The sequence below is a fragment of the Pogoniulus pusillus genome, chromosome 1 (genome assembly GCF_015220805.1).
Source record: "Pogoniulus pusillus isolate bPogPus1 chromosome 1, bPogPus1.pri, whole genome shotgun sequence".
NCBI lineage: Eukaryota > Metazoa > Chordata > Aves > Piciformes > Lybiidae > Pogoniulus > Pogoniulus pusillus.
Genome location: NC_087264.1, coordinates 24,419,359 through 24,446,098, shown reverse-complemented (window position 1 = coordinate 24,446,098; position 26,740 = coordinate 24,419,359). Strand labels below are relative to the sequence as shown.

The 26,740-nt window shown below is 49.7% G+C and overlaps 1 protein-coding gene across 4 annotated transcripts in view; it reads left to right on the top strand.

Annotated features, from left to right (window-relative positions):
* Positions 1-26,740, top strand: part of SMOC1 (SPARC related modular calcium binding 1) — a 167,395-nt gene that overhangs the window by 43,946 nt on the left and 96,709 nt on the right. For all 4 annotated transcript variants that reach the window (XM_064144178.1, XM_064144187.1, XM_064144170.1 and 1 more), the window contains exons 2-3: positions 7,409-7,580; positions 16,706-16,818. In XM_064144178.1, the coding sequence (XP_064000248.1) occupies positions 7,409-7,580; positions 16,706-16,818 (285 nt within the window). The remainder of the gene's footprint in view (positions 1-7,408; positions 7,581-16,705; positions 16,819-26,740) is intronic.

Sequence of the window (26,740 nt, the reverse complement as noted above, 5' to 3'; positions counted from 1 at the left end):
TGATTAGTTTTGGGTTTTTTTCTGATCTGCTTTTAGTAGTTCTGCTGTCATGGAGGTAAAGAGAAAAGAACTGAGTGACACTGTATGCACTCTCATTTGTTTTTGGATGCAGTCTGTCCTGAAACAAATGAGAGCAAAGATGTCAAGAAGCAGCTTTGAGAAATCTCAAAGCTGAGATAATTATTCCTCTCTCCTTCTAGATGAAGCTTGGAAACCTGCTGGAGCTGCACATGTTTACAAGGGTTGTTTTTCTCCTGAGCCTTAGTCTGTTCATGTTGTGTGTCTGAGTGTAAGAGCACCAGGCAGGGCTTGTTTGCAGAGCATTTTTGCCTTGCTATCCAAAGCTGTTAGGACATTGAGCTTCAGGAGCCACACTTGCATGTTTGGTGTAAGAGGCAGGATACTTTATCTTGCTGCCCCTTGGCTGAAGGGTCCAGAGAAGGGCAGCAAGGCTGTGGAGCACAGCCTTGTGAGGAGAGGCTGAGGGAGCTGGGGGTGTGCAGCTTGCAGAAGAGGAGGCTCAGGGCAGAGCTCATTGCTGTCTACAGCTACCTGAAGGGAGGCTGTAGCCAGGTGGGATTGGGCTCTTCTGCCAGGCAAGCAGCAACAGAACAAGCAGAGAGAGTTTCAAGTGGTGCCAGGGGAGGTCTAGGCTGGATGTTAGGAGGAAGTTGTTGTCAGAGAGAGTGATTGGCATTGGAATGGGCTGCCCAGGGAGGTGGTGGAGTCGCTGTGCCTGGAGGTGTTGAAGCCAAGCCTGGCTGGGGCACTTCGTGCCATGGTCTGGTTAATTGATGAGGGCTGGGTGCTAGGTTGGGCTGGCTGAGCTTGGAGGTCTCTTCCAACCTGGTTGGTTCTATGATTCTATGAATTGTGTCAGTGGCTCAGCTGTGCCCAGGCTGGGCTGGCTGGCCAGGTGTCAGGGTAGCCAGGTGTCAAGGCACCCTGTGCACCTACCTCGCAGCCCTCAGCCTGGCTTAGCTCTGTCTCCTGCAGTAACCAAGGTGCTTTTTTGGAGCAGGGCTGTGCTCCTTGGGAAAGCCTGCTTGCTTGGAGTGGGAATAAAGCCCTGGGAATGATTAACTTAAGAACTGTAGTCCTAGCAGTTAAAATGATAAATTCAAGTATTTTCCCCATGGGCAAACTTATTTCAGCATCCATTCAGTGTTTTATTTCTTCAAGTGGCTGAGGCCACTTACAAAGGAGGGCAGGCAAAAATGATAGAAACAAAACTCCGTGCTGAGGGGGAGAGGAAGAGGAGTCAAAACAACTAGTTGGTGGACTGTGCTGATGATCATTTCTATAGCATGGATGCTTACCAGCTAGAAACAGGACTAGGAACTGCCCTTTCATCCTCTGAAAGCTGGCAGGGCTGCTGACCAAGCCAAGAGCTCTAAGCTACAGGGAAGCAGGTGAGCTGCTGTAGAGAGGGGAGCTCTTGAAGTCCTTCAGTAACATTGCAGGAGATGCAGTTTTGCTGGCAGATCACCTGAGAAGAACCTTGATAAGAAAGGCTTGGTGCTGGATCCTTCTAGACATGAATGCAGGCTTTTACAATGATAATCTGGTGGAGCAGAACAAGAACCATCTTGTGCAGCTACGTAAACCATTAGCTTTTCTTGGCAAGGCAGGTGTGGCATCCTCAGTGTCTGGAAAGCACCTAACATGCTGTGTGGGCTCCCTGCTCTAATCCAAATTGCAAATTCTAAAAAAGGCTTTGATTTCTCTCTCTCTCTCTTTTTATAACGTGGCTCTTGGCTTAACTTGGGCAAGCAAGAACTTCATAGATTACATTGGGGTGCTCTGCATGTTTCCTCAGGCCCTCATAATTAATCAATGATGGACTGTTCCTCCCCATCCCTCTGAAAAGAGGCATCAGAGGAAAGCTGCTCATAGCTTTAGATTTAGCTTGTTTGCCAGCCCTGTTCTTTAGAGGTGGTGGAGTCACCATCCCTGGAGGTGTCCAAGCAAAGCCTGGCTGGGGCACTTAGTGCCATGATCTGGTTGGTTGGCTAGGGCTGGGTGCTAGGTTGGAGTGGATGAGCATGGAGGTCTCTTTCAACCTGGTTGATTCTATGATTCTAGGTGCCCATGGTGGAAGGAGAGGCACTCCTGCAGAGGAGAGGGCTTTCAGGACACCTTGTGGCAGCCTTCCAGTATCTGAGGGGAGCTACAGAATGGCTGGGGAGGGACTACTGACAAGGTCTTGTAATGACAGGATGAGGGGATATTGAAACTGGATGTTAGGAAAGGGTTCTCTACAGTGAGGGTGGTGAGACACTGGCACAGGTTGCCCAGGCAGGTTGTGAATCTTTGATCATATTCTGTGCTTCTGTGCTCCACAGCCTCCCTGGAGGTGTTCAAGGCCAGGTTGGATGCGGCCTTGAGCAATGTGTTCTAGAGAGAGGTGTCCCTGCCTATGGCAGGGGGTTGGAACTGGCTGAGCTTTGAAGTCCCTTCCAAACTAAACCATTCTATGATTCCTCTCTATACAAAGTGTTTTGGTACAGGGTGCAGAAGATTGGATTGGAATGGGCTGCCCAGGGAGGTGGTGGAGCCTCTGTCCCTGGAGGTGTTCAAGCAAAGCCTGGATGAAGCACTTAGTGCCATAGTCTGGTTGACTGGACAGGGCTGGGTGACAGGTTGGAGTGGATGAGCTTGGAGGTCTCTTCCAACCTGGTTGGTTCTATGATCATCAGATTTTTGAAGTCATAATCTGGAGATGAATTTCAGGTGTGGGTGAATTTTCACAGTACAAGCTGAGTTTTCAGTGGGTTTGTGATAGAGTTTGGTGCTGTGTATTTGGTCTGTGGAAACCTGCTCCTGACACCAAGAGTTTGCCAAGAGTTTGATGCCAGTAGCTGAAGCCCTGCAGGCTGTGATGGATGCCTGTGCCCTTTCTAAAGCAGAGTGGCTCCTGTGCTTAACTGACTCATGTCTGTGCAACAGGCTGCAGTGCTGGGCAGCTCTGCTTTTAGAACCTGTTTATATAGGCAGCTGCAAAGCCTTGTGAGACTTAACAGGGTCTCTGATAGCACACAGTGGGAGGAAGCATTCAGTGTCTTCAGTCTTGCTGCTTTCTGCTGTGTATTTCCAGTTCCTGGGTCAGTTCAGATTTTTGCACTTCAGGGGGCTACAGAACAACTGCTGTAGCCAGAGCAATTCCAAGCCCACTTGTGATACTTCAGCCCCTGACAAGAGCTGGGCAAGAATCTGGTCCAGCTTTATAGTGTTTTTATAGTCTAGTCCAGGTCTCCATAAACAATGTAAAATTGCCTTCAGGTTTAGATTTTCCAGTTTCCTATTTGGAACAGGTGTTGCCAGGTTGTAGAAAGTGTTGCTGGAAAGGAACAAAAACCATTATAAAAACAAAGCCTCTGCACTGTTACAGACTTGGGCAAGTCTCTGACAGATGAAATTTGAGGGGAAGAAATGCTTGCCCCCTCAACAGTAAAACAAGTGCAGACCTGGAATCATAGAATCAGTCAGGGTTGGAAGGGACCACAAGGAGCAGCCAGTTCCAACCCCCCTGCCATGGGCAGGGACACCCTACCCTAGAGCAGGCTGCCCACAGCCTCAGCCAACCTGCCCTTAAACACCTCCAGGGATGAGGCTTCCACCATCTCCCTGGGCAACCCATTCCAGGCTCTCACCACCCTCATGCTGAACAACTTCTTCCTAACATCCAGTCTGAATCTCCCCACCTCCAGCTTTGCTCCATTCCCCCCAGTCCTGTCACTCCCTGACATCCTAAAAAGTCCCTCCCCAGCTTTTCTTGTAGCCCCCTTCAGATACTGCAAGGCCATAATAAGGTCACCCAGGAGCCTTCTCCTCTCCAGACTGAACAGCCCCATCTGCTTCAGTCTCTCCTCACAGCAGAGCAGCTCCAGCCCTCTGCTCATCCTTGTGGCCCTTCTCTGGACACCTTCCAGCACATCCACAGCCCTCTTGTAGTAGTGGCTCCAGAACTGGATGCAGTACTCCAGCACAGCAGAGGGGCAGAATCAGCTCCTTGGCCCTGCTGGCCACACTTCTCCTCCTGCAGCCCAGACTCTGCTTGGCTGCTTGGGCTGCAAGTGCACACTGCTGGCTCCTCTTGAGCTTCTCCTCCACCAGCACCCCCAGGTCCCTCTCCTCAGGGCTGCTCTCCAGCCAGTCAACACCTCACTTTACTTTTCCCAGCTGTCATATGTACTAGGGGCTGTAGCAATGCCTGAATCTTCCAAACATGCATGAATGCAGGGCTGATCTTTTGATATGAAAATATGAAGCTTCTGAATTGGGGTTTTTTTTTTTTTTCCTTGGGCTTTTTTAATTGTGGAAAGGGAGTGAAGGAGATTTTTCTAAGAGTAACAAAACCCAACAAATATCAGAGATCCACATCCTTAGTGGTTAAAAACCAACCCAAAGTCAGCTTCAGGCAATGCTTTTTTTCAACAGCTTAGCCTCCAAAGCAGGGAGCAGACAGCTTTGCAGGCAACTCTAACACCAAGGCCATTATGGCAGAGGCTTGCACTTCACTGTAAGGCATTCAGATGCCCACACACCCGGAGAGCCATGGCTTTGTGCATGCAGGCAGGGTGTCTGTCAGCCACTCTGGGCTGCTGAGCTCATAAGTGCTTTGACAGAGAGCTGGGTGTTGGTGTAGTAGAGAGCAACCTGGTGTGTGTTGTCTGTCCGTCCCCTCCAAGGTTTGCAGGATGCTTGTGAGATGGGTGCTTGGGAAGGGGAACAGAAAGGCAGATTTGACTTCTCTTTGCTTAATCACAGCAGCATCCATGGTGGCAAAGCCCCTCAGGATCACCAAGTCCAGCCTGTGGCACAACAGTTGTGGCTTTATCTGGATTCCACAGATTGTGTGAATCATTTTCTCTCTGGTCTAAGACCTGGCCTCAGAACAAACATGTTCAAGCTCTCTGGTCAGCATTCTCACACTCAACGGAACATGCAGGTTGGCAAAGCCTCCCAGGACCTTCAAGTCTGACCTAGAACCCTGCTCTACAAAGATTCACTTTAAACCATAGCCCTAAGCACCACATCCAAACTACCCTTAAACACAGCCAGGTTGGGTGACTCCACTACCTCCCTGGGCAGGTCATTCCACTCCCTGACCACTCTCTCCATGGAAAAACTTTTTTCCTCATGTCCAATCTAAACCTCCCCAGCCTCAGCTTGAGGCCATTTCCATTTGTTCTGTCTCCTGTGAGAAGAGCCCAACAGCAGCCTCTCCCCAGTGTACATTCAGGCAGCTGTGGACAGCAGTGAGGTCTCCCCTCAGCCCCTTCTCTCTCACACTAACCATCCCCAGCTCCCTCAGTCTCTCCTCATCAGATTTATTCTCCAGGCCCTCATGAGACTTGATTCATGAGTCCCCTTGTGCTGCTCTGAGGCTAATTGGAATATTCTAAAGAAAGAAATTAGATCATTGGTTGTAAAAAGACAATTATGAGAGTTTCTATCATTCATTGTTTTGAAAGGCATAGAAAGCCAAAAGATAAAGACCCTGTCCCTTTTTGCTCTGGGTGGTTCTCCCTTCATCTTTACTCCACTCTAATATCTTCCACTAGCTGACAATAAAAGCAATAAGCAAAACTTATTTGTTTGTTTGGGGGGGGAGAGAGAGAGGCTGTGAGTCTCTGCCCTTTTGAGAGCAGACCTCATTGCTGTCTACAACTGCCTGAAGAGAGGCTGTAGCCAGTTAGGGTTGGTCTCTTCTGCCAGGCAACCAGCAACAGAAGAAGGGGACACAGTCTCAGGTTGTGCCAGGGGAGGTCTAGGCTGGATGTTAGGAGGAAGTTGTTGTCAGAGAGAGTGATTGGCATTGGAGTGGGCTGCCCAGGGAGGTGGTGGAGTGGCCGTCCCTGGAGGTGTTGAAGCCAAGGCTGGCTGGGGCACTTAGTGCCATGGTCTGGTTGCTTGTCCAGGGCTGGTGCTAGGTTGCACTGGCTGAGCTTGGAGGTCTCTTCCAACCTGGCTGATCCTGTAAGTGGGGTAGTATGGGATGTGAAAAGGGCTGCTGTTGTGTTCTACCAGAACTGTGACAGTGGTCTTGGAAAGAGGACTGACAGTTGAGGTCCTCAGGGAAACAGTATGAATCTGGGAGAGACCTAAGTGTCTCTGCAGGCAGCTCAGAGTACAGCTTGAGGGTACATCGGTGACCTACACGCCTTGATCCTTGCAAAGTCCTGTGGAGACTCATTCTTGTGTATTGTGAGTTCCTCTACCTCCAAATGATAAGGCAGAAGCCACGTTGTCTTCAGAGAAGAGAAACAGTAGTGACCATGGTATGGAGAAAGTCACCTGGGTGAGGAATTGGGAGAGTGGGGTTGTTCCCATGGAGAGACTGACAAGGAAGGATTCCATGCTCGTATGGAACAGGTTGCATCTGAACTGAGTCCTTGGGAAGAGGAGGCCTTCAGAAAGATGGCAGATTCCTGACAGAAAGTTGCTTTTCACATGGTGTGCAGCTAGACTGTGGGATGCATGGAATGCAGTTGCCAGCTGGGCAGGATGTCATTGGGAAGGAATAAAATGTGGCTTTGGGAGCAGGTGTGTATCCTGCTACAGGTGGTATCCACAGATGACATAATGCTTTAAACCCTGAGTAACTGGCAACATAAAGCTGGCCACGTCCATGGCTCAGCTACCAAGGCCTATCTTGATAGGTTATTCAGAGTCATAGACTCAGTCAGGGTTGGAAGGCACCACAAGGATCATCCAGTTCCACCCACCCCTGCCAAGGGCAGGGACACCCTACCCTAGAGCAGGCTGCCCACAGCCTCAGCCAGCCTGCCCTTAAACACCTCCAGCCATGGGGCCTCAACCCCCTCCCTGGGAACCCATTCCAGCCTCTCACCACTCTCATGCTCAACAACTTACTCCTCACAGCCACTCTGACTCTCCCCACCTCCAGCTTTGCTCCATTCCCCCCAGTCCTATTACTCCCTGAGAGCCTATAAAGTTCCTCCCCAGCTTTTTTGGAGACCCCTTCAGATCCTGGAAGGCCACAAGAAGGTCACCTGGGAGCCTCCTGTTCTCCATTTGGATTCTTCCATCCTCGGTGCTGTTTCTTGCGCCCCTGGCTGAAGCTGTGTGAGCTGGGCTGCTGTGACTCAGCAGTGCCCTTCTCGTGTGGGCTGTGTTTGGCTTAGGCTTCCAGAGGTGAGGCAGAGTGAGTAATATTTCTGTGCTGGTAAAGAAAATGGAATGGCAAAGGCTCTTGAATTATTCTTTTTCCAAACATGTACATGTCTCATTTCAAGTTCCCTGCAGGCACAGTCAGCTTTGGCAGCAGCTCTCACTGCCCTGCAGCGCACCTTGCTGTTGTCCTGAAAACAAAACACTCTTTTGGGCAACCAGACCAATACTTTTGTTCTTTTCTCTCCCTTCTCTGTTTTGCTCCCTTCAGTTTTTGATCAGTGACCGTGACAGAGACCCTCAGTGCAACCTGCATTGCTCCAGGTCCCAGTCCAAGCCCCTGTGCGCCTCGGACGGCAGGACCTATGAGTCAATGTGCGACTACCAGAGAGCCAAGTGCCGCGAGCAGAGCCTGAGCGTGGCGCACCGCGGCCGCTGCAAAGGTAGGTGAACTTCAGGTACCTCCTGGGGGGGATTGGGAGGCCTACCTCATGAACTGGGCTCTTAGACTGCTGAGTTCAGTGCTGCGCACTGTGAGTAGTCTGGTGGGAACGGTGCGTTCGTGTGAGCATGGCTATGTGAGTCTGGGTGTACGTAGCAGGACTAAGAACCAAGCAAGCTGTGAATTAAACAAGACAAAGGAGCCAGAGACATCACTGAGCAAGGGCTGCAGTGCGTATGTGCTGAGCAAAAGGAGCTGGCTCTGTGACTTCAGGTACTTCTCTTGCTCTGTGCAAATGCAAAACGAAATCCTTAAAGAAAAGCTCTTTGCTGCCTGTGTTGGTGAGAAACTGAGATGCCTTTGGGTGGTAAGAAGGTGGAGTGGGGAAGAGTGTGCAGTGCACGTTAGGTGCCTAGTCCCCTCTTGGGAGCACAGAGCTTTCCTCTGCTGAGCTGATTCAGAAGACTGATTGCATGCAAGGCTTTCCCTGACCTCTTTTTTGCCTCTTTGCTGTTACACATCTGCTTCAAAGTGAGAATGTTGCTTCTCTCAACTCTGCTCTTCTTGAGCATAGTCTGAAGGTGAAGTTGAAACTTTTTAAGGACTGTTAGTGTCTTGTCACACAAATGGTTTTGCTTCTGTAGTGTAGTGAAAAATCAAATGCAGCTTCTAAGAGCACAATTGACACAGAGGGCAGATGGCACAGATGTTTTTAGCAAGTGATTAAAGTGACAGGAGAAACTCATTAAAGTCCCTGTAGAAGGATAAATAGGCATGTGTTGTTTAACCCTGGCTTTTGTTGGGGAAAGACTTTTTTTTTACCATTATGAAAATAATATATCTTTGTCAGAATTACTTGTTCTGAAATGGAAATCTCTTTTCAGTGCACAAATAAGCTTTATACTTTAGGTAACTTATGAGCATGACCTCAAATATTACTCTTGTTTGACAATTTCTCCTTGGAGAAAAGCTCACTTGTATGATTTTAATTAAAAAAACCAATTGTTTTTCTTTCTTCACCACTGCTGTGTTGCTTTATGGCAGCTTCTCCTCCATAGCAGGGGAAAAAAGCCTTTGAATGATGCTTTGAGTACTGAAAACCCAGAAGCTTTAATTAATTAATTTGGAGTGTTCTTGCAAGTGATGCTTTTTATCATCACCATAAGGAGCAGTGTTGTGAAAGTCCCTATTTTTTTTTGCTTTCATCACTTGAACAGAGTGACTCAGACAAAGCAACTCCCTGGCTGGTACTGGCATCTAAACTGGTGCTGTTCAGATGCTTGAAACATGGGAGCTGCATCTGTGCTAGTTTGAGCCTATCTGGGATATTTTGGTGAGAGGAATTAGATGATAGACTGTGAAAAGGAAACAGTGCTGATGTCTCCTGCACTCATAGGCTTGCTGAGATGGATAAGAACAAGAACACAAACATAGATAAGAAAGTCTCTCTGGGCTTTTTGGGCTGCACTTCTCTCTCTAACCTGCCTGACTAATCCATCTGCTTCCTAACCCCCCTGGCTGACCCTCCAAACTCACCTTGAACATAAGGCAAGATCTAGGGTGAGGTAGAGGGGTGGGAGAAGGTAGAAGGGTGGTTGGGAGCCCCTGCTGGGGACTCTGGTTTCTGGGAGGGCTGTTGTGTTTCTGTATTACTTTTTAACTTGTCTATGTCTGTCTGTAGCTGTATAGTTTGTAAATACCTGCTTGTATGTTATGCTAAGCTGCAAATATAGCTTCAATCATTCAATTCCCAGTGGCTGAGTCCAGTCTGGGTGATTTTTAGTGTGGGGGATGGGGAACACCCAAACCATCAGATCCCTGTGCACAACTGCCTGCTTCTGCAAGTGGAGAAAATGTTGATTGCCAAACTACACAGCCTGCTCCATATGGCAACTTCAGGGAGCCCCAAAGTAGTGATTAAAGGCTTTTGTCTTCAGCACAGGTAACATATTCTTGCTTTCTGCCCTCAGATGCAACTGAAATGTTTAGCTGAAGCTGCTCACATTCTTTTTTTTCTCTTGCCTCATGGTCCTGGTGGCTAACAAGTTCACCGTGGCACAGCAATGTGCCCTTGTGGCCAAGAAGGCCAATGGGATCCTGGGGTGTATTAGGGAGAGTGTGTCCAGCAGATCAAGGGAGGTTCTCCTGCTCCTCTACTCTGCTGAAACCTCATCTTAAATACTGCCTTCAGTTTCTGACTCCCCAGATTAAGAGGGACAGGGATCTGCTTGAGAGAGTCCAGTGGAGGGCTATGAGGATGATGAGGGGACTGGAGGGCATGGCTTATGAGGCTGAGGGACCTGGGGCTGTTCAGTCTGGAGAAAAGACTGAGAGGGGATTTGATAAATGTTTATAAATATCTGAGGGCTGGGGGTCAGGCTCTGCTCACTGCTCCATGGGATAGGACAAGGGACAATGGGTATAAATTGCAGCAAAAGAGGTTCCAGCTCAACACAAGGGGGAACTTCTTTCCTGTAAGGGTCCCAGAGCACTGGCACAGGCTGCCCAGAGAGGTTGTGGAGTCTCCTTCCCTGGAGCCTTTTTAGGCCTGTCTGGATGTGTTCCTCTGTGATCTGTGTTAGATAGCATTGTCCTGCTGTGGCAGGGAGTTTGACTCAATGATCTCCTTGGGTCCCTTCCAACCCCTAACATCCTGTGAGCCGGTACAGCACCTAAGTAACCTGGGGGTGTCAGACAACTGTGAGCCTTGCTTTCACACACTAAGGCTCTCATGAATCTCTGGGAATTGGGAATGCTCCTAACTATCACTTTCACATTCAAGCTTCCTGGTGATCACTATGTGGGGTGGTATTGGAGGGCATTTTGTTTTTCTAACTGTGTTAAGGTTTTGACCTTTAGTTGTGCTTGGAGGTCACCATTCTTGACGAATACAGACTGGTATGCCAAACTGCAGCCACTTAGCCAGGTTGTTATCTTGTTCTCAAGCAAAGAAAGGGATCAACAGCAGCATTTGAGCACCTTCTCTGCTGTAGGGCACCAGGTTCACCCTGAACATCCTTTGTTTTCCTCTGCATGAGACACTCTAAGTGGGAACATCCTGGAAGAGGGATCCCCTGGGACACTAGGCCTAGTCAGTTGTGACAGATACTGTAAGCTTACCTTTATGAAGTGAGCAAACTTTAACTCGTGCTTCCTTCTTTGAGGAGGGGGTAAAAACCCCACCAGGTAACTAAAATAAGGGCAGCAAGGCAGAGCTCCGCACCCCAGATCACCTCAAGTTTCTAATTTCGTCTCCCGATAGCTCGAAGTGTGCTTCTGCCAAGGCAAACATGGTGGTTTCTATAGTCAGAACAGAACCTTTTTGATTCAGCTTAGCTCTCTGCTCTCTCTTTCAAGAAGCTAAGGACCTTTAAAGATGAAATCTTGCCAGCCCTTTGGGAACTATAACTCTTACTCAGCTTTCACTCCTCGCTAGCTTCTTCACGTGCTTTTCCATGGAATTCCTTCAGTGCTGAACTCCCTCCGAACCCTTTCTTGCACATCACAAAGGGTTAAAAGTCACGAGTAGCTTAAAATGGTCAAACTAGGACAGCCATGACAAATGGAGCCCAATTGAGATTCCAGAGAACAGTTCCAGATGGCATAGCTGTGCATAACACACACAGCCAAGCACTCCTACCTGCATCTTTTGTCAGCAGGCATCTTAAGGGCTGGTGTCAAACGAGAGTGCTGCTTCAGAGCTTTGCAGGGCTGAAGGACAAATGCTTGTGAAATGAGTCTTGGCAGTCTGTCACAGATTATGCAGTGGTGGTTGAGGTATGTTGGATATCTGTGGCTTAAAACACATTCAAGTTCTGTGTTAACTGGTGGGTTTCTAGGAACTTGCTTGGCCTCTTTAAGTGGAAAAAACCCAAACATCCTAAAACGGGGGAAATAGCCTAAAAGCTGCCTTTAGATTCCTGCAACTCAGCTGGTGTAGAGCTTGTCCTTGGATCACAAGCTACTGTGGAGAAGGAACCTCTCTGAGTTACCAGTGGGAGTTGTAACAGAGGTCTTCAGCCCTCCCAGGGCACCTGGCTGAACAAAAATTTTGGCTGATGTACTGGCAAGGAAGTTCTCTTTCTGACTAGGAGTGGAGTTGTTTAAAGGGTAGTTTTTCTCCTCTGTCTACTGTTCTGACTGGACAGGAGGGGATGTTTTGCAATCTTTCTTTTCTTTCAGTTTTACAGGCTAAATTCAGCCTGGATGTGAAGAGGAAGTTCTTCACCATGAGAGTGGTGAGACCCTGGAATGGGTTAAGGAGTGAAGCTTTATATTCACAGCTTAGCACAATGTACAAGCAGATATTCACAATAGATTGCACATATTTACAGCTAGATACAGAAAGATGCAGGTTAAAAGTAAGACAGATCTTAGTGTAGCCTCCAGTATCTGAAGAGGGCCTACAAAAAAGCTGGGGAAGGACTTTTTAGGCTCTGAGAGAGTGACAGGACTAGGGGGAATGGTACACAAGGCTGATGAGGAGAGGCTGAGGGAGCTGGGGGTGTGCAGCCTGCAGAAGAGGAGGCTCAGGGCAGACCTCATTGCTGGCTACAACTACATGAAGGGAGGCTGTAGCCAGGTGGGGTTGGGCTCTGCTGCCAGGCACCCAGCAACAGAAGAAGGGGACAGAGTCTCAAGTTGTGGCAGGGGAGGTCTAGGCTGGATGTTAGGAGGAAGTTGTTGTCAGAGAGAGTGATTGGCATTGGAATGGGCTGCCCAGGGAGGTGGTGGAGTCGCCGTGCCTGGAGGTGTTGAAGCCAAGCCTGGCTGAGGCACTTAGTGCCATGGTCTGGTTGATTGTCTAGAGCTGGGTGCTAGGTTGCACTGGCTGAGCTTGGAGGTCTCTTCCAACCTGGCTGATTCTATAACATCATTGTGATGGTTCTTTTCTCTGGCGTGAGCTGTTTGGCAGCCAAGCTTTAGTGGTTGGCATTTATGTAATATTTCACATTTTCTAATTAACAAAAATAGCAAGGTGAAGTCAACCCTCTGAAATCACATGTTGGTGCAAAGACTACAAAAACAGCCTGTGGAGTGAGAGCGAGGAGGATTGACAGCCCTTTTAAAAACAAACTGGTAAATGTTGATATTAAAGGCACTGTTTTTACTGGCACCGTGCTGTGAAACAACAGGCCAAAAAAAAGACAGTGGTATGCACACACCTCTGCTGCCTGTGCAGTGGAGCTGCTGCTTCCAAGGCAAGGCTGTAAAAGGGCTGTCGCAGCCTTTGAAAATCAATGAGGGGAGCATGGGAGAGATAAGTAGGACTGAGTGTTTGTCAGTGGGAGAAGAGCTCTTCTCTGCACTCGAGCAGCAGTTTGTGAAGAGACGTTCCTTAAGCTCAATGGCAGAACAGGATGCTGCAAGAGGAGCAGCCCTCAAATGTGGTGGTGTGGTGCTGCAATGTGCGGTGTGGTGGTGGTGTGGTGCTGCATGGTGTGGCATTAGGGTGCTGTGGTGTGGTGTTGTGGTGGTGGTGCCCTGTGTGGGGTTGTGGTGGTATGGTGCTGCGCAGCGCACTGTTGTGGTGCTGTGTGGTGCGTTGGTGCAGTGTTGTGGTGCTGCCCTGTGTGGTGTTGTGCAATGCAGTGCTGTGTGGTGCAGTGCTGTGTGTTGCGGTGTGTCCCTGTGTGGGGTTGTGCAATGCAGTGCTGTGTGTTGCGGTGTGTCCCTGTGTGGTGTTGTGCAATGCAGTGCTGTGTGTTGCGGTGTGTCCCTGTGTGGGGTTGTGCAATGCAGTGCTGTGTGTTGCGGTGTGTCCCTGTGTGGTGTTGTGCAATGCAGTGCTGTGTGTTGCAGTATGTCCCTGTGTGGTGTTGTGCAATGCAGTGCTGTGTGTTGCGGTGTGTCCCTGTGTGGGGTTGTGGTGGTGCAGTGCTGTGTGTTGCGGTGTGTCCCTGTGTGGTGTTGTGCAATGCAGTGCTGTGTGTTGCAGTGTGTCCCTGTGTGGTGGTGTGCAGTGCTGTGTGTTGCGGTGTGTCCCTGTGTGGGGTTGTGGTGGTGCAGTGCTGTGTGTTGCGGTGTGTCCCTGTGTGGGGGGGTGGTGGTGCAGTGCTGTGTGTTGCAGTGTGTCCCTGTGTGGGGTGGTGGTGGTGCAGTGCTGTGTGTTGCAGTGTGTCCTTGTGTGGTGGTGTGCAGTGCAGTGCTGTGTGTTGCAGTGTGTCCCTGTGTGGTGTTGTGCAATGCAGTGCTGTGTGTTGCAGTGTGTCCTTGTGTGGTGGTGTGCAATGCAGTGCTGTGTGTTGCAGTGTGTCCCTGTGTGGTGTTGTGCAATGCAGTGCTGTGTGTTGCAGTGTGTCCCTGTGTGGTGTTGTGCAATGCAGTGCTGTGTGTTGCAGTGTGTCCCTGTGTGGTGTTGTGCAATGCAGTGCTGTGTGTTGCGGTGTGTCCCTGTGTGGGGTGGTGGTGGTGCAGTGCTGTGTGTTGCAGTGTGTCCTTGTGTGGTGGTGTGCAATGCAGTGCTGTGTGTTGCAGTGTGTCCCTGTGTGGTGTTGTGCAATGCAGTGCTGTGTGTTGCAGTGTGTCCCTGTGTGGTGTTGTGCAATGCAGTGCTGTGTGTTGCGGTGTGTCCCTGTGTGGGGTTGTGGCACTGCCCTGTGCAGTAGAGTTGAACGTCTAAGGGCCGGTTAAAGCGGTCAGCTTGGCAGCCAGGTGTTTACGTGACCTTCTCCCTATGGTAAGGACCTTCCTGCGCAGAGATGCTCAGAAGTTGTGCAGCTGAAGGAAGGTGGAAGTTGTCTCCCTTCTGCCTGGGCTGCTCACGTATTGGGCTACAAGAAGTTTGTTCCTGCTGGCCGTGAGGTGAAGTGTTCAGCTTCAGTCACGTCGCAGGGAGTGCAACAGCTCTAAAGTTAGGTGTCCTGTGGAGATGTTTTACCTTCTGTCTTCTGTTCAGGAAAGGAACCAGATGTGTCTGTCTGTAGTCCTGCAGCTTCAGGTGGAGAGAATAGAAACCACACATCTGTTTCTGAGTCTGCTTTGTCACCTGAGAGATTTGCAGCTCTCTTTTTCCTCTCCCTATACATGCAGGTGGTACTTAGTTGCCTCCTGTGAAGCAGCACTTGAAGGTGTTTTTTTACTCTGGCAACTAGCTCTGAAGCAGAAGGTGCAGCCACACCATCTGTTGTGTAAGAATGTCCTGTGCCATACCAAGCAAGGTTAGACTCTGACGTTTGAAGAGGAGATCTACAGGTGATAGGTGTTGCAGTTAACAGCATTGCCAGTGCTTCCTTTTGGCTGAAGGAATGAGCATGTGTTGGAAGTGTGAGCCAGTGCTGCTGGCAGGACCATCCTCCTTTGGAGGTGTGCAAAGGAGACCTGATCATTCGATCAGCAAGCAAGGGAGATAATGGAGATTCCAGCTTAAAGGTTGTATAGTGAGTAATGAGGGGGGGAAACCCAAAACAAAGCCTCACCAGCTGCTTCTCTCAGTTCAGTGAAAGCATTTTCATCCCTAAGTAACAGCCTTGCTCTTTATACAAGCTCTTAATGGGTCCACCTGACATCAAAGCTCCTTGTGCTAAGAGCATTCCTTGTGCAGATACCCCACAAACAAATTGTAGTTTAAAAATGAGTGGCATAGGACCTGAAGGGACACAAGGTCAAAAGAAGGCAAGGTGCCCAACTTGGAGACACTCGGCAGGTCAGTGACAGAGCTGATGTGAGCCTTCTTGCTTTGTGACTCAGTGTCTGAGCTACAGATGTCTCTGCTGGATGCTATTGCTGTAAACAGAATCAGCCAGGGTTGGAAGGGACCACAAGGAGCAGCCAGTTCCAGCCCCTCTGCCATGGCCAGGGACACTCTACCCTAGAGCAGGCTGCCCACAGCCTCATCCAGCCTGCCCTTAAACATCTCCAGGGACAGGGCCTCAACCCCCTCCCTGGGCAACCCATTCCAGCCTCTCACCACTCTCATGCTCAACAACTTCCTCCTCATGTCCAGTCTGACTCTCCCCACCTCCATCTTTGCTCCATTCCCCCCAAGTCCTGTCACTCCTAACAGCCTAAAATGTCCCTTCCCAGCTTTTTTGGAGACCCCTTCAGATCCTGGAATGCCACAAGAAGGTCACCTGGGAGCCTCCTCTTCTGTCTCCAGACCTCACAGCCCCAACTCTTTCAGTCTGTCCTTATAGCAGAGGTGCTGCAGCCCTCTGAGCATCCTCATGGCCCTGCTCTGGACACACCTCAGCACGTCCACAGATGATGACTTTCTCCAAAGAGAAGGGTTCGTTTCCCAGAATCTCAGGAAGGTTGTGAAATCCTTCATGGGAAGTAAATGTGATGTGTTTAATCTGAAGTGGTGCTGGCAGGCTGGACACAGGAGTACTCGGTTGGAAAGCTTTGCTCTAGGTCTTTATCAAATTCCAGGGAGGTGGTGGAGTCGCTGTTCCCTGGAGGTGTTGAAGCAAAGCCTGGATGGGGCACTTAGTGCCATGGTCTGGTTGATTGGACAGGGATGCATTATCTTGGAGGTCTCTTCCAACCAGTTACAACCAGACCGTGGCACTAACTGCCCCAGCCAGGCTTTGAACACCTTCACAAACTATGACATACAATCACCAAAATCTTTCAGCTCAGGGAATGGGCTGCCCAGGGAGGTGGTGGAGCCACCATCCCTGGAGGGGTTTAAGAGGAGAGTGGCTGTGGTGCTTGAGGCTATGGTCTGGTGCTGAAGGCTGCTGGGATGAAGGTTGGACTGGCTGATGCTGGTGCTCCTTTCCAACCACAGCGATTCACAGTGCTGAGGGCTTTGGTTGAGTCAAGGACTTGTCAGTGTGAGACTAATGATTGGACTCTGACCTTGAAGGGCTTTGCCAATATGAGACATTCTGTGAGTCTGTGATTCTTGGAGAAAGCTTTTGGAGCTCTTGGATAACCATGAAAATGGTTGTCTAGGAAATTAGGCAGCGCTTAACTGCCTCACAGTTTGATTGTCCTTGTTCATATTTGGTTTTGGGGTGTTCCACCTCTGTAGTTGCCTTATTAATGTGCAGGTAATAGTCCTTGGAGCCTTTGTCCTTGTTTGGGTTCCCTCACTCCAGCAGCTGCATGGTACATCTGGTAGCTTTTGAAGAGGCCAAATGGTGTGTGCCATCGAAGTGAGTTTGTCTTTCCTCTCTGTAGATGCTGGTCAAAGCAAGTGTCGGTTGGAGAGAACTCAAGCACTGGAGCAGGCAAAGAAACCCCAGGAAGCAGTCTTCATCCCAGAATGCAATGAGGATGGATCATTCACACAGGTAAAACCTCTGTTGACTTCCTTCAGCTGGGATCCCAGTGGCTGCAGAAGCCTAACTGCTAAGGCATGAGGCATGTGACAACTGCAGCAAAGGTGCACACTCTGCTACTTAATCAAAAGTGGTTAACCCAGCTGGGCACGTGGTTAACCCCCGTGGGGACTTAGAATCACAGACTCAGCCAGGCTGGAAGAGACCTCCAAGCTCATCCACTCCAACCTAGCACCCAGCCCCAGACAATCAACCAGACCATGGCACTAAGTGCCCCAGCCAGGCTTGGCTTCAACACCTCCAGGCATGGCGACTCCACCACCTCCCTGGGCAGCCCATTCCAATGCCAATCACTCTCTCTGACAACAACTTCCTCCTAACATCCAGCCTGAACCTCCCCTGGCACAGCTTGAGGCTGTGTCCCCTTGTTCTGTCCCTGGGTGCCTGGCAGAAGAGCCCAAGCCCACCTGGCTACAGCCTCCCTTCAGATAGCTGTAGCCAGCAATGAGGTCTGCCCTGAGCCTCCTCTTCTGCAGACTGCACACCCCCAGTTCCCTGCAGAAAGAGCTGTGACTCACACAGAACAGGGTGTACTGCTTCTACTGCTACGTGTGCTTTGTCCCAGCAAAAGAGAAGTCTGTTGAGCCTTCTCCCTCTGCAAGGTAATTGTTAGTGGCAGACATCTCCATCCTATTCAATGCCATGTTTTAGCTTAGGGATCTGGCAGACAGGAAATGGGGTTGCTTTGGGGTTTTGGCTCTTCAGTGTTCACTTTCTGGAAGTAAATTATGTGCTGGGGTTGTTTTGCCTTGCAGCTTGTCTTGAGAAGCAGTTATCTTAGGCACAGGTGGCAGAGGAGGCTTTTGGTTTGTTTGCCTTAAGGATCTGTGAGAAAATAGTCCTGGTTGCTGGGTACCTCTCAGAGACAGCTGGGTTGGAAGTGCTCCTATGGAATTCCTGAGAAGTTGAAATTGCTGCTGCAAAGTGGAAGCCCTTGTGAAGTTGGACTTTGGGAGGAGTAGTTTGCAAAGGTGAGGCACAATCACAGAACCGGTCAGGGCTGGAAAGACCACAAGGATCATCTGGCTCCAACCCCCTGCCATGGGAGAAATTCTTGGTGTTCCCTTTGACTTAGAAGGGAATCATAGAATGGTCTAGGTTGGAAGGGACCTCAAGGATCATGCAGCTCCTACCCCCTGCCATAGGCAGGGGTACCTCCCACTAGAACAGGCTGCTCAAGGCCTCATCCAAACTCGCCTTGAACACCCCCAGGGAGGGAGCAGCCACCGCCTCCCTGGGCATCCTGTGCCAGTGTCTCACCACCCTCACTGTAAAGAACTTCCTGCTAATATCTAGTCTAAATCTCCCCTTTTCCGGTTTAAAACCATTGCCTCTTGTCCTGTCATTACAAGACCTTGTCAATAGTCCCTCCCCAGCCTTCCTGTAGCCCACTTCAGACACTACAAGGCCACTCCAAAGTCTCCTCAAAGCCTTCTTTTCTCCAGGCTGCAGAGCCCCAACTCTCTCAGCCTGTCCTCATAGCAGAGCTGCTGCAGCCCTCTCAACATCCTCGTGACCTCCTCTGGACTGACTCCAACAGTTCCATGTCCTCCTTGTGTTGAGGGCTCCAGAACTGTTCACAGGACTCCAGGTGGGGTCTGAGGAGAGCAGAGTAAAGAAGAGAGTCCCCTCCCTTGCCCTGCTTTTGCTGCAGCCCAGGACACAGCTGGCTGTCTGGGCTGAAGTCACACTGCAGGCTCATGTTGAGCTTTTCATCAGTCCAGACCCCCAGGGCCTTTTCCTCCCTGGCTAGATTCAATTCAAACTCTGCCTTGGGTTCAACTCTGCCTTGGAAGTGCAGAGTGATGCTTGGTCCTGTTACCACTGGAATATTGAGTAACCTTCCCCATACAAACTGAACTGGCTGTTAAAAATGGCTCATCTGCAGCTGTCTCACAAGCAGGAGGGTTCTGCTCTCTGCCTACTTTGGCATGCACCTCAAAAAGCCAAGCCCCTGCAACTCTGATGACCTCTTTGTGACTGTAGGTAAATGGCACAAAGTTTATCACCATAGCTTTCCTGTGTCTAGCGCTGCACTGGAAGTCTTGTGCCTCAGACAAGTGTGAAGATTCATTAGCTACTGTTTGCAAAGTCTTCTAAAGGAAAAGAAAGAAAAAATCCAAAATATAATCAATATTGGCTTCAAAAAGATGAGACAGAGAGCTTTGGGGTTGGTTCAAACACTTAGTGGTGCCTGGGGGAAGAAGAAGAGAGGAAAGATTTCTTTTTTGTGATAACCCACCAAAAGTTTTTATTCCCCCCCCATCAGCCTTACCCTCCCTTTTTCTGCTGTGTGGGAGTGTTTGTTTTGTTTTTTTAATGGTGAGGTGGGAGATGTTTTATCTCCCCTGCCAACTTTGCATACTTTGGAGCAGTGTTAGATGTACGTGGATCATCTTGGGAAGGTGAGCGTAAGAGAAAAGGTGGTTGCAGCTTCTTGCAGTCTGACTGCACTCAGCTGAGATCTGATTTTGGGTAGAGCTGTTGGGGTTGTGTTGGCACCAGAGGGGAATATTTCTACAACCAAGCACAGTGGGTGAGCTAAGTGTTCCATGGTAAACTTGAGGACAAGGGGCAGAGGAAGGCTGACTTGCTCATGTCCCTGCCGGGAGAATTGTGCCAGGAGATGTGTGGGCTGGATGTTAGGAGGAAGTTGTTGGCAGAGAGAGTGATTGGCATTGGAATGGGCTGCCCAGGGAGGTGGTGGAGTCCCCCTGCCTGGAGGTGTTGAAGCCAAGGCTGAATGAGGCACTTAGTGCCATGGTCTGGTTGATTGTCTGGGGCTGGGTGCTAGGCTGGACTGGATGAGCTTGGAGGTCTCTTCCTACCTGGCTGATTCTGTAATTCTACCACTTCTCCATCAGCATCTTGGAGAGTGAAGTAAGGGGTGCAGTTGACATTTTTATCCTAGTGAGCTGGGCTGAGAGTGCAATGGATGAAGCTTTGTTTCAGCTAGGTCTGTTTGAAAGTTTGGTGCCAGTGCCTGAATTGCAGATCAGTTGCTGGGCCTCTTTCCTGCATGTTCTCTGGCCAGTGTGGGTTGTGGGTGGAAGGTTAGCATGAAGCTGCTTACAGAAACAGTGTGTTTGCAGCTGGCAACTGAGCCATAGTTCACATTCTTCCTTTTTTCAGCCCTATCTCTGTTTTACCTGGCATGGGGAAGGAAGGCTCTGATCCCTTTGTAGCTGGAATTAACTGAAATTCATATCATTCCTTGAATCATAAAAATACCCCATGCTCCACATACCTCAGGAACCAGCTTCATCGTTTCTGTTGTAGCATCTCAGGTAATTGTCCCTGCATGAGATGTGGATAAAAAACAACACTGGAGCAATCCACCTGGTTTCAATCTTTGGCTTCCCTTCCAAATTAATTAAAGTTTGGTTTTGTTAAAAGGCTGTGCAAAAATGAGTGTTGCAGTGAACAGCTTAAACGGTTTTTGCTTCCAGCAGCTTGTAAATAGAACTCATCTGGTAGAGATGGTTTGGATGCTGCCTCTCTTGTGCAGAGAATTGGCATTCCTGGGTTCTATTTTGCAAAGAGGCTGTAGGACAGCTCTTAAAGTCTGTGAGGCTTTGCTGAAGTCAGCTCTGAACTGATATTTATTCTGGTTCAGTACTTGGTTGCTCCTTCCAAACTCCAAAATCTCAGTTGGGAAGTTCAGGGGAGAAGCAGCATACCTCAGATTTTCTGGGTGAGCTACCCACCATGCTCTTCATACTTGCATCCCATCCTAGCAAGGATCTAAGCAGATGTCTACGCCTCAGGCTATCTCCTCTATGTAGAGTTGGCAGGAGAAGACTTTTCAGTAACTTCCCTCTTCTGTCTAACTGCTATGGGGAGAATATTTTGGGCAGAAGTAAAAATCTGATCAGAAGGGACACAAAGATGCAGGCATATATTTAGAAGACCAAATGCCTTAATTGTTACATCATTCAAGAACTGTTTGGCTTGCTTTCAGGTCTTGAGTTGAACCTCTGTTGTAGATAGATTCATAGAATCAGCCAAGTTGGAAGAGACCTCCAAGCTCGCCCAGCCTAGCACCCAGCCCTGGCCAATCAACCAGACCATGGCACTAAGTGCCCCAGCCAGCCTTGGCTTCAACACCTCCAGGCACGGCGACTCCACCACCTCCCTGGGCAGCCCATTCCAATGCCAATTGCTCTCTCTGCCAACAACTTCCTCCTAACATCCAGCCTAGACCTGCCCTGGCACAGCTTGAGACTGTGTCCCCTTGTTCTGTTGCTGCTTGCCTGGCAGAAGAGACCAACACCTACCCGGCTACAGCCTCCCTTCAGGGAGTTGCAGAGAGCAATGAGGTCTGCCCTGAGCCTGCTCTTCTGCAGGCTGCACACCCCCAGCTCCCTCAGCCTCTCCTCACAGGGCTGTGCTCCAGGCCCCTCCCCATCCTTGCTGCCCTTCTCTCAACACCTTCCAGCACCTCAACATCTCTTTTGAATTGAGGAGCCCAGAACTGGACACAACACTCAAGGTGTGGCCTGACCAGTGCTGAGCACAGGGGCAGAAGAACCTCCCTTGTCCTGCTGCCCACACTGCTCCTGAGCCAGCCCAGGATGCCAACCTGGTTGATTCTGTGATGAAACTGAGGCCATGTACTCTTGTGCAGAACTGGACATGACTAAAACCAGTTTCTGTTCCCCAGGCTTACTTTCTCCTTTGCTCTTGTGCTGCATTTTGCATAAATGCCATTCTCTTTCCATGCTGCACTTAACCTGCTGTGATCTGTTCCTTCTAATAGGCTCTGTTGGGTAATCTGTACACTCTTGCTGCCTAGTGCCATTGGGCTTGTTGCCACAGACTAAGAGACACTTCACTTGCTTCATAGTTTTCCCCCAAGCAGTGCTTTAGTAACGGTTGCTGAGACTTTAAATGGGCTCTGGTTCAAACAGGTTAATGTGATCACGAATGTTGTTAACCTCTCTTTGGGAGTGTAGTCTTGTGGGGCTTTTTCTGGTGCGTCTTGCTGCTTGCCACCACCTTCCACTGTCTGGCACTGATTTCTTCTCCTTGCAAGTGGCTGAGAGCAAGTCTCATTGGAGAGTTTCTTGGAGTTTAGGGCTCTCAAAGCTGCAGCTACTGCTGCAGCCACGAAACCACTGTGATTTATCTTACAGAGCGTCAGTCAAACCTCTTGTCTTAGGGCAAGACCCCTGGGTGGGCTAACTTTGTCCGAGGAGTTTTCTCTTATCAGACAGTTTCCAGAGCACTCCCACATCTGGAAATACAAGTCTGTTTGGAAAGAGTGATCTGTATTGTGGTCCGTAGCAATGCTTTCATTCTGTGCTGTGCTGATACGCGTACAAAGTACTGCTCTCTCCTAAATCCCACAGACAAATTCCTTTCTAAAAGGCACAAGGAGTCCTCTCAGCTTTTAGTGACTTCATCATCCAAGTCTTTTCATCTGCATTAACCAGTGTAGCATCACCTCATTGCTATCTACAGCTACCTGAAGGGAGGCTGTAGCCAGGTGCGGGTTCGTCTCTTCTCTGAAGCAACCAGCAACAGAATGCGGTTGTGCCAGGGGAGGTCTAGGCTGGATGTTAGGAGGAAGTTGTTGGCAGAGAGAGTGATTGGCATTGGAATGGGCTGCCCAGGGAGGTGGTGGAGTTGCTGTGCCTGGAGGTGTTGAAGCCAAGGCTGTCTGGGGCACTTAGTGCCGTGGTCTGGTTGATTGGCCAGGGCTGGGTGCTAGGTTGGGCTGGATGATCTTGGAGGTCCCTTCCAGCCTGGCTGATTCTGTGATTCTGTGGTGGGCAGAATGACAAACTCACTGCTTAATGCAGCACAGTGCTGTGAGGCTCTGTCTGGGCATGTCCTGCATTTCCTGGATGCTGTCTATTATTCCATTGTTCAGTGCTCCTACTCCAAGTTCTCAAGGACTGAGCTTCTCCTTTCAGAAGGAAAGAACACAGTCTTGCTAGATTAAAGTCTATCCATAAAGACTCAGAGAGCCTCCCATGAGTTTTAGCCCTTTCCTGAGCTAAAAGCAGTATCTGTGCCAGAGACTGTGTTGGGATTGCCTTTGACCATGGCTAAGGTTCTTCTGCCGCATATTGCTTCTTTCCCTGGCTATTTGAACAGTGAAATTCCTCTGGAGCAAGCGTTCCTTGCACGCTGCAGAGACTTGCAGGAGGCGGCTGCTCTGTGCAGCCCTAGTGGTGACATTGGTCTGCACAGCAGCATTTGGTAGGAATTAAATGTTAGCAGAGAACAAGGGAAAAAATTACTCAGGGGCTTGCACTCCCAAGGAAGCTCAAACTTAAGAGGCAGTTGTGCTAGTTTGAAACTAGATGGAATGTTTTGGTGAGAAGAATGAGATGATGGAGGGGGGTTGTAACTAGGTGATCCTTGTGGTCCCTTCCAACCCTGACTGATTCTATGGAATTGGTGAGTTCCAGATTTAGAGGCATTGCCACCTTAGAGGGATGTGCTGGTTTGAGCCTAGTTGGGATATTTTGGTGAGTTCCAGATTTAGAGGCATTGCCACCTTAGAGGGATGTGCTGGTTTGAGCCTAGTTGGGATATTTTGGTGAGGAGAATTAGATGCTCGGCTGCGAAAAGGAAACAGTGGTGATGTCTGCTGCACTCATAGGCTTGCTGAGATGGGTAAGAACAAGAACATAAACATAGATAAGGGAGATGTTTGCTCTCTGTCATTGGGGCTGCACTTCTCTCTTTAACCTAACCTACCACCTCTGTAACTAATCCTTCTGCTTCCTAACCCCCTTTGGCCAACCCTCCAAACTCACCTTGAACATAAGGCAAAGTCTGGGATAAGGTAGAGGGGTGGGAGGAAGGTGTTTGGGAGCCTTGCTGTGGACTTAGGTTTCTGGGAGGGCTGCTGTGTTTCTGTATTACTTTTTACCTTGTCTATTTCTGTCTATATTGTAAATACCTGCTGGTACATTGTGCTAAGCTGTAACTATAGCTTCATTCATTCCACTTCCAGCTCAGCTGAGTCTAGCCTGGGTGACTTTCTTAAGTGTGGGGGGGCAGGGAACACCCAAACCATCACACTAGTATAGGCAAGGCGACCTGCAGATTGGTTGGCTTAGTCCAGCAGAAAGTGTGACAAGATTCAGCATACAGCAAGACATTGAAACCAGTGCAGAGCTGAGGATGAACAGCATCAGGCCAGAGTGCAGAGCTGTGCAACTCTGACTCGGGTTTGGAGGACTTCTCAGATGAGCCTCAATGGGTTGAGCCAGAAATTTTCCCTGGAAAAACGATGGAGTGGGTCCTGCTGGAGGGCAACTGAAGGCACTTGGAAGAATCATACATTCATAGAATCAGTCAGGGTTGGAAGGGACCACAAGGATCATCTAGTTACAGCTCCCCTACCATGCCCAGGGACACTCTACCCTAGAGCAGGCTGCCCACAGCCTCATCCAGCCTGGCCTTAAACATCTCCAGCCATGGGGCCTCAACCCCCTCCCTGGGCAACCCATTCCAGCCTCTCACCACTCTCATCCTCAACAACTTCTTCCTCACAGCCACTCTGAATCTCCCCACCTCCAGCTTTGCTCCTTTCCCCCCCAGTCCTGTCACTCCCTGAGAGCCTAAAAAGTCCCTCCCCAGCTTTTTTTGTAGGCCCCCTTCAGATCCTGGAAGGTCACAAGAAGGTCACCTGGGAGCCTCCTCTTCTCTAGACTGAACAGCAAAGAGAAGAAGGTTGTCAGGAGTAGTCACCATGGATTTCCCAAGGGGAGTTCATGCTTAACTAATCTGATAGCACTTTATGATGCCATAACTGAGTGGGTAGATTTAGGGAGAGCAGTGGCTGTAGTCTACTTTGTGCTTAGCAAGGCCTTTGACACTGTGTTCCATGACATTTTAGTGAGCAAGCTGAGGAACTGTGGGATGGAAGAGCAGACAGTGAGGTGGGTCAGGAACTGGTTACAGGATGTGCTCCAGGGATTAGTGCTGGGGCCAGTCCTGTTCAACATCTTCATCAGTGACATTGATGAGGGCACAGACAGACAGTCTGCTCAGCAGGTTTGCTGCTGACCCCAAGCTGGGAGGCTTGGCTGAGACAGCTGCAGGCTGTACTGCCATCCAGAGAGACCTGCATAGACTGAGAGCTGGGCATAGAGGAACCAGATGAGGTTCAGCAAGGACAAGTGCAGAGTCCTGCATCTGGGGAGGAGTAATAAACTGCAGCAGTACAGGCTGGGAGGTGACTGCTGGAGAGCAGCCCTGTGGAGAGGGACCTGGGGGCACTGATGGAGAACATCCATGGGGCAGTAATGTGCCCTGGTGGCCAGGAGGGCCAATGGGATCTTGGGGTGTATTAGGAAGAGTGTGTCCAGCAGATCAAGGGAGGTTCTCCTGCCCCTCTACTCTGCCCTGCTGAGACCTCATCTTGAATACTGTTTGAGCTTCCCAGTTGAAGAGGTATAGGGATCTGCTGGAGAGGGGACTGGAGGGCATGGCTGATGAGGAGAGGCTGAGGCACCCGGGGCTGCTTAGTCTGGAGAAGACTGAGAGGGGATTTGATAAATGTTTATAAACACCTGAGGGCTGGGGGCCAGGAGTGGGGGACAGGCTCTGCTCACTGCACCCTGGGATAGGACAAGGAGCAATGGATAGAAGCTGCAGCAAAAGAGGCTCTGCCTCAATACAAGGAGGAACTTCTTTGCTGTAAGGGTCCAAGAGCACTGCACAGGCTGCCCAGAGAGGTTGTGGAGTCTCCTCCTCTGGGTCTTTCAAGGCCTGTCTGGATGTGTTTCTCTGCTCTGGCAGGGAGGTTGGACTGGATGATCTCCTTGGATCCCTTCCAGCCCCTAACATCCTGTGAAAGGCTTGATTAAAGAATGGCAGTGTGACACTGGCTTCTACTCTGGGTCAGGCCAGATGACCTCCTGGCTTGGCACAATTTCCTTAGCTTTTATACCTTGTCTGCAATGTGCACCTGGGTGTAGCCAGGGTTTGGAGCCTTGCCCAGTGGCCTGAGTGCAGGCAGCAACTCTGCTGCCTCAACCTCAGCAGCAACTTCAAAAACTGGCTGTGTTTTAACTTCTCTTGTAGAAGTGTTACTTCTACAGAGGGAATGTTTTTTTGTGGTGGTTTGGTTGGGTTCCCCTCCCCCTTCTCCACTCTGCCCTTCTTTATGAAAGGAGCCAGAAAATGTTTATGGTATAGGAGTTAGTTACCATACTTTTCATCTGAACATCAGGGGAAGGCTAGTTTGGGTGTTGCTGTTCCTCTGCTCAGCCCAGTACTTGCCCAAGGTGCTCTCACACCTCTTACAATGACCTTTCTGTAACTCCACACCCCACTGAATCTTTCTGTGACTCCACAGAGACTGGTTTCACTAATCTGAAATTCCTGCTTTGAATCATAGAATCAACCAGGTTAGAAGAGACCTCCAAGCTCAGCCAGTCCAACCTAGCACCCAGCCCTATCCAGTCAACCAGACCATGGCACTAAGTGCCCCAGCCAGGCTTGGCTTCAACACCTCCAGAGATAGTGACTCCCCCACCTCCCTGGGCAGCCCATTCCAATGCAAATCACTCTCTCTTTGCCCCAGCTCTCCTCTCATATGTGTGCATGAGGTTCCCAGTTTGTAACTGGAATCTGCCCTGTGATCCTCCTTTGTCCAATGGTTGTAAGGAGATGGTGCTGCTTGCTTGAAAGCTTTGGGCTCCTTGGGAATGTGATACTTGCATTGCTGGTCAGATACTGAAGAAACCCGAAGGACAGCTGCTGCTTCCCTCAGGAAAGTAAGAGGCAAAGTCATCTGCCAGTGACTGCACTTTGTTTCCATGTTGGTGAGAGCAGATGTGTGTATTCATGTGGCCAGAGGCTGCTGTGCTTGCTGCTGTTTGATTTCACACATCTAAATGGCAGGGGG